The sequence below is a fragment of the Bactrocera dorsalis genome, chromosome 1 (genome assembly GCF_023373825.1).
Source record: "Bactrocera dorsalis isolate Fly_Bdor chromosome 1, ASM2337382v1, whole genome shotgun sequence".
Taxonomy (NCBI): Eukaryota; Metazoa; Arthropoda; class Insecta; order Diptera; family Tephritidae; genus Bactrocera; species Bactrocera dorsalis.
In genome coordinates, this window is record NC_064303.1 from 76,014,743 (window position 1) to 76,026,859 (window position 12,117).

The 12,117-nt window shown below is 35.8% G+C and overlaps 1 protein-coding gene across 3 annotated transcripts in view; it reads right to left on the reverse strand.

Moving 5' to 3' along the window:
- Positions 1-10,918, reverse strand: part of LOC105232917 (acylphosphatase-2) — a 108,234-nt gene extending 97,316 nt beyond the window's left edge. Inside the window, exons 1-3 of one of the 3 annotated variants that reach the window (XM_049450868.1) lie at positions 10,794-10,823; positions 10,343-10,453; positions 10,066-10,213 (exon numbers count right to left, since the gene is read on the reverse strand). In XM_049450868.1, the coding sequence (XP_049306825.1) occupies positions 10,066-10,129 (64 nt within the window). In that variant the 5' untranslated portion in view covers positions 10,130-10,213; positions 10,343-10,453; positions 10,794-10,823. The other 2 variants (XM_049450877.1, XM_049450874.1) reach the window with 2 other exon arrangements.
- Positions 10,919-12,117: the final 1,199 nt, after the last annotated feature.

Here is a 12,117-nt window from a genome sequence, read left to right on the forward strand (position 1 = left end):
CCTTCGATTATATATACTTTTTTATATGACACTGCTGAATGAGCGCAACAAAGATATATGATCACATGCATACGTACGTGAGTAGGTAAAATATCTGCCCGGCTTAAGAAACATTCTATATGTTTACCACCACGTTTACCACCATGTTACCCGCTGATTATCTGGTGTTTTACCCGCTCATGGTTGGCAGGGTAATTTGTATAACTGCGCCACATACACATATGTATGTATATATGTTCGCAGTGACAAGAAGTCGTGAAAAGAAAGAAAGATTGATTTTAGATATATGTATATATTTTTAATATACAGGCTTCAGTGTTGTTAAACATACGTATTAATTGGTTAAAATAATAAATGAGCAAGTTATGCTCTCTGTATGTAATGTAAATATTAGGTTGTCAAAAAAGTCTTGCGGTATTTTTTATTGAATTTTCAATTGTTCATAAAATTGGTTACAATAATGCGATTCAAGTCAAATATGCGCCGTTTTGTTCGATGACGCGTTCCCAACGAGAAGCCAACTTCATAATGCCCCTCTCATAGAAGCTCGCTTCCCTTTTGGCAAAAAACTCGGAGAGCTAATTTTCACAGGACTCTCTTGGGGCCAACTTCAGACTACCAAGCGCGTTCGCCATGGACAGAAACAGGTGGTAATCACTTTGTGCGAGATCCGGATACGGGGATGCAAAAGAACCTCCCATCCGAGCTCCCGGAGCTTCTGGCGCGTCACTAAAGATGTGTGTGGCCTGGCGTTGTCCTGATGGATGACAATTCGGCCTCTGTTGATCAAAGATGGCCTCTTCTGCATGAGTGCTGCCTTCAAGTGCTGCCTTCAAGCGGTCCAGTTATTGGCAGTACAGGTCCGATTTGAGCGTTTGGCCATAGGGGAGCAGCTCATAGTGGATTATTCCCTGCCAATCCCACCAAACACACAGAAGAACCTTCCTGGCCGTCAATCCAGGCTTGGTCACCGTCTGGGCCGCTTCACCGCTTTTCGACCACGACCGTTTGCGCCTTACGTTGTCATAAGTGACCAACTTTTCATCGCCAGTCACCATACGCTTCAAAAATGGGTCGATTTTGTTGCGATTCAGAAGCGATTCGCATGCGTCGATACGGTCAAAGATGTTTTTTTTTTGCGTCAATTCGTGTGGCACCCATACATCGAGCTTCTTAGTGACTCCAAGCTTCTTCAAATGGTTCATAACGGTTTGATGACTACTATGCCGGTATCTTTCGACCAATTCAGCGATTTTATCGCAATTTTCGACGGCAGACCTTCCGGAGCGTGGTGCATCTTCGACCACCTCTACACCAGAACGAAAACATTGAAACCATCGTTGTGCGGTGGAAATGGAAACTGTATCGGGTCCATAAACTGCACAATTTTTATTGGCGGCTTGAGATGCATTTTTGCCTTTTTGGTAGTAGTACTGTAAAATATGCCGTATTTTCTCTTTATTTTGCGCAATGTTTGCGACGCTATAACTCACGAACGACTTAAAAGAAACGACAATCAAGACGTGTTAGCGCGTGAAATGAGCTTTCCAAAAAGGTACAGCATGCCTCGATGCGACGAATAAAACTAGGACTATGCGCTTTCAGCGCCAACTAGCGAAAATACCGCAAGACTTTTTTGACAACCCAATATGTAGTATGTATGTAGTTATAATATAAAGATGTTATTTTAACATACATATGCTTTTATTCTAATTTTTGCTTACGATTGCCGTAGCTTATTTTAAGCAATCCTGCTTATACTTGATTAAATACAAGGGGTATTACTGGAAAATTGTGCAAGTCAAGACTTGAATTTTTTTTGTTTTGTTTTTGGGATAGTTTTTGTGTTATAACACAACGGTAAGCATTTACCGGCAATCAATAATCCGCTATATACAATATCAAACCGCTTAGTTTGCGGTTTCTCGGTTTCTACCCGAAAATAAACCGGATACCGAAAACAGTTTGATAACGGTGTTCTGTTCTTTTTTGACCGGAATTTTGGTCAGACCGCAATTTAAAAAATTTTTTTGTTTTTGAATCTTAAACATACATATGTATATGTATAAAAAGATCACTTTGATTTCCGCCAAGGGCTTTTTGGGATAAAATTTGTGTGAGTGAATGTGTCTGAACTTTCGGGTGCCTGAGCCTGTGCTTGTGCCTGTTGTTCCTCTCCCCAGTCCTTTTGGTGCTGGCGTAGTTGTTGTGTTTCCTTGTTCCTCTTTTGTCTCGTTTTGGGTTTCGCAATGTGAACAACTTTGTCACCTCACTTTTTCCCTTTGGTTTTTTTTTTTGTTTTACCATACATACATACATGTGAGTATGTATGTATTATGTCTGTATTTAACGTTTAGCACCGCACTTTCGTTCACCTTTTTCACACTTTTGTTACCACTGTTTTCTCTCAATTTTTTTTTTCCCCCATCTTTTTCACACTTTTGTTACCACTGTTTTCTCTCAAATTTGCTTTTTTTCTCACCACAGGCTTTCTTTTTGTTTTTTTTTTTCACCAACGGCTTTTTTAGTTGTCACCACCGTATTTTACCAGCATATTTTACAGTTTTCACAATTTTTCCGTTTTTTTTTTTTGAATTTGCTTTTTCACTTAGCGGTTGATTGGCGGCCGCGATATTGTAGCGTGTATGCGCACGGATAAAGAACAAAAGAGGCTCGGCGCCGTCCGCCAGTCCCTTTTGTTAGTTGTGTGCTGGTGTCCTCGTGTGTGGTGTGAAAGTATGGTGTAGATGATGATGTGGTGGGCATAATGCCGATGTGTTGAGAATGAGGTGTGTAGTGTGGGATGAAAATATGATGCGCATGATGCCAATGTGTTGAGTATGGTGTGTGTAGTGTGGGGTGAAGATGTGGTGTGTGTGTGGGGTGTAGCTGTGTTATATTAATATTGGGGGCTCATTTAGCCAGTGTTTTACTCTAAACTATGTTTTTTTGAATCGGTGATAACTCTAACTCGAAAACCGCTCAGTAGATTTTAATGAAATTTATATAGCTTTTAGAATACATAATAAGCTCGGGCCTGATCGAAGGATTTTTATTTTTTTTTCGAAAATTTCGATTTTTTAAGACCAATTAACTGTTGATTTTTTCGCAAAAATTTAGAAAAAAATTTCCTGAAGCCGCCATTTTGTTAATTAAAAAAAAAAAAAATAAATAAAATCCTTCGATCAGGCCCGGGATTATCTATTTATAAAACTAATTTTCTTGTCCTATTGATTTTAGATGAATCTCCAAGGGCTTATGCTTGTTACCGCAAGTACCTTTTTTTGGAACAGGGTCAACACAAAAACTATAACTTTGGAAATTAAATTTTTTTTTGAAATTCTCGTGACTTCAAGTCAACACATCTTCTAATAATGCCATATTACTACTTTTTTAAACTAACATGATTTAATAGCAAAAAAAAATACTTAAAACTCTCATTTTTTGTGTCTCTGACTACCCCTAACCCCTTAAACAGAAATAACTAAAACATCTCTTGTTCATGCTGAACCACGCATAAACAAATAGTGATAGGCAATTCCAATAAATGCTGCACACATGAGGTGAAATGGAAATGGTATCACACATAATGAGTGTTGTCTCCTACACGCTATCCTCTCGGTACTGTTTGTAACGACAAACAATCGACCTTAGATAGTGTGTCTATCTTCAAACAGCATAGCAGACAGCAAATAGAAACTAGTACCACAAAGTAGTATAAATAGCACTAAATTATCAAAATGTGGACAGTCTTAGTTTTTGTATTAATAAAAGAATTTGCCCTGACGGTGCAAAAGATAAAATAACTTCATTCAATTGTAATTAACTCGATCGGAAGTCGAGTGTCGAACGATCGCAGCAACAAAATTTTAGAACCTCACAAGCACGTGGCCAGAATCGATTATAGAGGGATCTCAGTGGCTTGCTTTAAGCCCTCCAAGCATGTGCAACGGGACGAGGCTGCCTATTAAGGAATTGAAGGTCAATTAAATTGTAGCAACCATTATTACCGGCCCAGCAGCTGGTCAACTAGCTCTTATACCGAAGATTCCGATGGTATTAAGTGATTTGCCAAATCCCATTTAAACGTCTTCAATTTCCATAACATCTTTCCCTCTAACTACAAATAATTCCCAAGGCCAAACTTTCGAATTAGTAAGGATTGATCTACGAAAATAATGTTTTACTCATGACCAACTTTATATTGCTCTATCGCGTGTTGGAGGTTCTGAAAATTAATTTATATTGCTGCCACAAAATTAATTAACATCAAATATCGTTTACATAATAACTTATTTTTCAAAGAAAGTAAAATATATATACTCTGTGCCCAAAAAATAAGGTGACATTGTATTTATTTTGAAAATTCTTTATTTATTCTTCCAAACCAATTTCATCCCCTTCAAAGTAATCCCCTCCCGATTCAATGCACTTATGCCAACGGATTTTCCAATCTTCGAAACACTGGTTGTAGTCACTTTCCGGGACGGCCTTCAGTTCCGTCTTCGCCGCGGCTTCAATCTCCTCTATCGTACAAAAACGGTGTTCCCGGAGCGGTCTTTTGAGCTTGGTGAACAGCCAGAAGTCGCACGGCGCCAGATCAGGTGAATACGGTGGTTGCGGAATGATATGGGTTGAATTTTTGGCGAAATGATAACGATTTTTTTCCAAAAAATTCATCAGCAAGGTCTCTAATTGTTAATTGACGGTCTTTCAACACCAAATCTTTGATTTGTTGAACGTGAGCTTCGTCGGTTGAGGTTGATGGTCGCCCTGGACGCCCTGGACGCTCTTCGTCTTCGACACGTTCACGGCCGGCTTGGAACTCACTATACCACTTGTAAACATTTTTTTAGACATAGCCTCATCACCAAAGGCTTTCTGCACCATCCTCGACGTATCCGCAGCAGAAAATTGATAAACCCGTAAACAAAATTTAATGCAAATTCTTTGCTCAACAAATTTCGACATCACAGAAAACGAAAAACTCACTTTTAGCAGCTCACAAAACGACACGTATCTCAAACACTAATGAAGATTTTGACATGAAATTTGACATAAATGTGACTGACAGTACTACCAACCTAAAATAATAATAATTCTCCAAATCCTTCGACGCGCGCAGTTTAAATTCAAATGTCACCTTATTTTGTGGACACAGCATATCTTCTTATATATAAAAATGAATCGCATAATGTGTTGGTAAGCGCATAACTCAACAACGCCTGGACCAATTTGGCCAATTCTTTTTTCTAAATGTTTGTTGAGGTTCAAAGATGGTTTTTACGGCAAGAAAAATTCGAATAATTGCCGGAAACTCCCTAAAAACAGCCCTTTTCTTTTTTCCATACAAACGAATGAATGTTTGTTTATTAGTAACGCTAAGAGAACGACTGAACCAATCTTGATGAAATTTTCAGAGAATGTTCTGTGGGAATCGGGGAGGGTTTAGAAATAAAAAAAACGTGTATGCTTTTCGAGAGGAAAAGTCGGAAAATTGGACAATTCCAAAAAATTAATTTTTTCCATACAATTTTTTTTTTAATTTTTTTGTTTTGTTTTTAAATTATTTGAATCTTCAAATTTGTTGTTTGTTTCAAAATTTTTTGAAAATTATTCAGTGAAAATGTTATGTGTGTTGCACACAAAGTGATCAATTACAAATTGAAATTTGCTGGAATGCCACGAAGAGGTCGCGTTAATATCGGTCGGCGTTCTTTTTGGCATCAACATACATAAGCAGCCCAAGGCCCATGACCGAGTTTTCCCAAGATGCGATGACATACGTGCGGTATTATGAATCGCTGGATGTCACGATGTGACAGCAAGACATTTCAAGCAACAGCTTCGATGGACTTTATCTTGAAGCAGCGTATATGTGGTGCTGTTATATGTTACATAGATGTACTCTGTTGAGTTGCAAAAACAGGTTTGCCCCACGTACACATTCTTCTTTGGATGGTGGATGGTGGTTACACCAGATCAAATTGATGAAATTATTTCTGCGGAAATTTCTGATGCAGAGGAAGATCCAGTATTATAGGAAGTGATGAAAACCAATATTGTTCATGGACCTTGCGGACACCATAATCCCACTTCGGTTTGTATGTCTGATAATAAGTGCATGATACACTATCCAAGTGCTTTTCTTCCGGAAACACAAACTGGAAATGATGGAAATTCACTCTATCGGCGTCTCTCACCAGACGACAATGGCAGAACTTTCAACATTCAATTCAGAAGAGTGAAAATCGAAGTTGACAACACATGGATCGCACTATATTCACCATTATGGTCTAATTAACATTCAAAACTCATGTCAATGTAGTTTTGTGAAATAGATAAAATACGTTTGTAAGTGCGTCACCAAAGGAAGCAACATAGAGGTTATTGGTCTTGAACGATACGGTCGATACGTGAACTGCAATAAAACGCTTTATAGGATATTTACTTTAGCAATTCCTGAACGTTTTTGGACTGTTGTGCGTCTCGCAGTTAATTTGGAGAGTGGAAAAAGAGTCTGTTTCAACCCAGAGAATACAGTACAGCCTGTGTAAACACCACCAGCATTCGGAAATACTTTGATATTATACATTGAATACATCGTCGAAGAAATAGTTACGCAGAAAGCAAGGCCAACCAGTAGATGGATAACTAATGCATTAGGACGAATTCACACAAATCACCCTAAAAACGACGATTGCTTCTACTTTCGGTTGCTATTGATTAATGCACGCGGCTCAACTTCACTTGAGTCATTGCGTAATGCGAATGGTGCGGTGTGTGCAGGTTTCGAAGAAGCAGTCAGCAATTACAATTGCTGGAACGATAATCAATGGAATCAAACGATAGACGATAGAAGATTCGATAGCTACTTCGCACACTTTTCGCGAAGATAATTTCGACATATCAGCCTTCAAATCCACGTCAATTATGGGATATGAACAAAAATGACATTGCCGAAGGCATTTTACATCGTATTCGCTAAAAATTGGAATTGGGTCAATTCCGGTTTATACTTCCGGTTGTGTGATATCAATTCTCGAAAAATTAACTCATCACGAATGTTCGGACATTGGCCAAATTATTTGCTGTCAGAAATACCGATGTTGTTGACTGGAAACTGGAAGATTCAAAGTCGAATTCCGGGAGACTTGCATTCATACAAATCGATCGATCGTCTTGACAATAAAACGACGCCGCGAATTATCTAGTGGAATTTCTAAACTCTTTGGAGAGGCTTGGTATGCCACCGCATCATTTGCGTCTCAAAGTTGGATCTGTCGTTATTATGTGTCGCAATCTTCATGCGCCGAACCCCGTAACCCGACTGATTGTGGCGCACCTATCGAATACAAGGGTGGCAGAATGCTTGATTCTACGAATTCCTTTAAGTTCGAACGATTTGCCATTTCAATTCAAATATACATTCAAATGTGCATTTGAGATGACAATCAACAGGACAGAGGGATAATTGCATAGTATGTGGCATAAATTTGGAAATGTTATGTTTTTCACGTGGCCAGATATACGTGGCGTGCTCACGAGTTGTAAAACTATCTTTTCTGTACACCGGAACAGATATCAAAAAATGTGGTTTATCAAGCGTTACATTGAAAAAAATGAAATGATAAATTTCTATATAGTAAAGGTAGTTTTACAAAAATTAGAAAAAACGTATAATAATACAAAAAAATATATTTTCATGTTGGATTTTTTTTCATTTTACCCATTTTTAATGACGAAACGCAAACACGAGAAAGTATGTGGGAGAGTGTTTACAAAATTATAACTTTTGAAATGATTGTTTAATAACCGTGCGAAGCCGGTTCGGGCTGCTAGTACTACAGATAATGCATTTTTTTATTCTAGCAGACTTTATGCTGAACACTCTAATACAGGGGCGGATCCACGTGGATCCAACGAATTTTCTGGTCATCATAGCACTTGGAAAAATCCTCCGTCGGGATGGCCATTAGATTCAGCTTCTTATCCTGAATTGGGTCAAAACGGTGTCCTCTGAGTGGTCATGCGCATTTGCTGAATAGCCAGAAGTTCCACGAAGGTAAATCAGGCGAATGCGGTGATTGCGGCATGATATTACTTGAAAATGTGGCGAAATAATCACGAATAACCAATGCAATATGAGATGGTGCATTATCGCACTGCTTTCTTCAATAAATCCAGACATAGTAAAAATCGAAGAAGTCACTTTTAGAGCCTGACAAAACGACACGTATTTCAAATACTAATGAATATTTTGACGTGAAATTTAGTTTAGATGTCATTAACAGTACTGCCCATTTTCAAAAAAAAAAAAAATACCTATTCGAAAAACACCCGAAGTAAAAAAATTCACTTTACAATTTGATCACAGTAGTATAAGTAATGAAGAAAACAAACATGAGGAGATTTCATTTCATTATGCTTCAAGACCGAAACGTAACACTGTTTTACCTCAATTCTTGGGCAAAAATTGTGCAGCTTTGTGAGACAAGGTGGGTACAAAGACATGATGCCATTCACTAATTCACAGCCACCCTTCCAGAAATCGTTCAAGTACTGACAAAAATAAGCGAATGGAAGAATAGAACGATTGCAGTAAAAGCGTCACAGTACTATGCAACTTAGAATTTATTATTGGAATTTTTTGCCTCAGTAATATTTTGTCACTGACGCAGTCACTTAGTGTGATTCTGCAAAACGAACCAATCGACCTAGCGAAAGCATCGAACGTCATAACAACATTGGTTGCAACACTGAACACGCGAAGAATGAATGCTGATCATCACTTTAATGAAATTTTTTCAAATGCTACACTGATGGTTAAAAAATTAGATGTTGAAGTGGAAAAATCCATCGTCAGAGTCATCGAAACCATCACTCATCTCAAAGCTGTGAAGACTTTTACAGGGTTTCTGCATACATTCCATTCATTGATGTGGTCATGCAAGATTTAAAAACGTGGTTTTCCGATGAAGTTCTTGAAAGTTTTAATTTGAGTCAGCTGTTACCAAAATTTAACCTAAATTTGGAAGTAAAGGATTTAACTGTACTCATTGAATGCCTAATTAGACGTTTTGGAAAAATCTTGCCCGGAAACAAAGAACTGCAAAAAATGAAGCTCAAAGCAGAAGTAGTGCTTTTTCAACAACCATGGAAAATGCAAATGGCTAAGAGAACACAAGTGCTTTTTGACTTAGAAAGCCTTAGAACTTGCGATAAGGATATATGTTGATTCATATTCTTCTTCATGTACTCTGCACTTTGCCAGCCACAAATGCTAGCACTTTTCTTTCTTTGTGTCGAATCAACACATGGCTCAGAAGAACGGTGCTCCAGAAAAGATTGAACGGCTTTGCACACCTCTACATAAACTACGAAATTGCTGTGGAACCAGCCCCTGCTCGAATATGTGTGAGTTACATATGTTCATAAATTGACGTGGAAATATGTTTTCTAGTAAACTTCAAAAATAGCAAAAGTTATTGTAATAAATTTAAGCTCTTTGGTTGAGTTTATAACACATATGTATATATGTATATACTTATATCTTATTCGAATTGAATATGTGGAAATAAAAATATAAGATCTTTAATTTAAGTTAATAAGATACGAAATATGTTTGTAATACATTTACACTGTTAAATTTTTGGGCTACGTTTTATAATACAAATTTTTGGCAGCACCTGAAAGCTTTTTCCCGCATTATTTTGTTATAATTTGGGAGAGCTACTAGTTCTGTAGTGGATCCAATATTGTTTTAAGGGAAAATTAAAAAGCTAATCCGCTTCAGCTGAGGTAATTACTTTGGTCATCCGAAAATAAAATGTTTAGTCACATGTCTCAGTGCTCACTTAATTTTTTATAATGGCATATTCTTTCATCAAGTTTTTATTTGTTTTTAATTGATTGCTATTCATCTAAGTATTGGAATTTGTGAATTCTATAAATAGATTGTGAATACGAGGCAACTTAATACAAAGACCGAAAGTTTAATTTAGAGAAATTATTTTAATTCTTTTTTCCACACAATTTAAATCATCAAATTTATCCAAAGCTTACCTTGGACGTGGCCAAATACTTCAAACTCCACTGAAATAAGCATTCGGATATCAGGAATGCCCATGGTTATTCTATTGTCGCTGCTTTCTGATTCTTTGCAATTGTGATATAATCGTGAAAAATTCCACTTATGGCACCTTCTACAGATCTATGCATATACATAGATTATAATATGTTAATTTTTATCGAAATATTTTTCTGATAAAAACACAATAATGCATTTGCTTAATGTGTATATAAAATTGATAAGAACAAGTAATTTTATTTAAATGGCTACCTTGTATAAACTAAATTTAATATCCAACTTTAAAGTGGAATACGATGAAGAAACACGATTGCTTTTTCTGAACGATTTGATTTTTTCTTTGTTATCGAACCCTACAATTGGCTAATTGAATCCAACAAAATATATTACAGTATTAAGTAAGATATCAGTTTGTAAAATAAAAAAGAAATAAAAATAAACAAAAATGTCTCTAAAGTCTTATTTATGAATAAAAAAGAAATTCAATTCGTTCTTTCCATTTCCATTATAAGTAAAAAACAATTAAATTAACTTATAAATTATGTCCAGTAAGTGATATAACGAGTTTTTCAATAAGAGAGTTTAAGTTTCTTTTTTAAATAAAAAAAAAACAGTTTGAAATATCAATGAAATTCTTTATTCCTGCGAGAGTACGTTCGATGCCATTATGCCCGGCACGCTTGCAGAAATCCAGCCGCTGTACCTAATTTTCGACGGTTTTCAAGCATAAATCGGTCGAAACTGCTGCGATTTCACGTTTTATATTCATTTGAAGTTCACCAATATTCACTGGCTTGCTGGCATTGACTAGACGTAGTCCCACACGAAATGGTATAACGGCGAGAAATCTCATGACAGATAAGTAGAAACTCTTAGTTTTTCGTTCAAAAATGAGATATTTTAGAGTTTTCGAATTAAAAAAACTAAAATGTGTTTATTTTTATTTATATTTTATTTATTTTTATTTATATTTAAATACGAAAAATATATAAGACTAAACTTAAGGTGTGCCCCTGTAGAAGCTGTTGTATGGTTCACTATAAATGTGTTATGTATGTATATTATTGTGTTGCAATTCGTACATTATCATTTAATTTAGTTCATCCAAAGACTATTTCTCCATACTCAAATAAGCATAAAATGTTTAAAAAGTTTTAAACAAAAAAGCACAGACAGAGTCTATGAACAGGTATATGTAACCTATTATAAAATAATGAAAAATAATCACACCATCTTTGTGGTTGCACTTTTTCGATATCTGAAATATCAATTTTAATGTATTTCCAACCGAAAATATGTTTTTTTTGGATTTTGAAAATTTTTTGGATTTTGAAAATATTTTTATCAGAAAGCTGAGATTTTTTTACATAAAATTGGATAACTTAAAATTTTTTTTTCACTCAATTTTGAGGTCGTTAAGGGGGTATTCTAGTCTAGAAATTTGAAAAAATCGAAATTTTTTTTTTTCATATTTCGATAGTTTTGATATTCAAAAATATCTCCCTAAAAGGATTTTTCAAAACTCAAATTATTTTCAAAGTTATAGCCATTTTAGTGAGCAAATATCGTATAACGCAAAATTTTAATCGCGTTTTTCTCGAAACTACTATTTTCAACACTTCTGACATGATTTCTCAAGTTCTAATGAACCGATTTGGTGTGGACCTTCTTTATATATCTCTCTATGGTTGGAACTAGGATTATTAAAAAATTTTGATTTTTACTATTTTTAAAAAATTTTGATCTTTGCCAAAAAACGGCCAAAAAATTCAAACAGTCGCCATTTACTGAAAATTTTTTTTTTTTATTTATCCTAGTTCAGACGATAGCGGCATTTGTACTGATTAAAATTTTTTTTTTCTTTTTTTTCCGATCACCCAAAGTGTTGGAATCGTGTCAGGAAGGGCGCACCCTTATTTTTTATTTTTTTTGTATTATTAAAATATCAATAAATATCTAAAAAAAAATTGGATAGTAAAAATGTTCTTAGTTTTTTTTTATTGGACTTTAAAAAATGTCGTTAAATA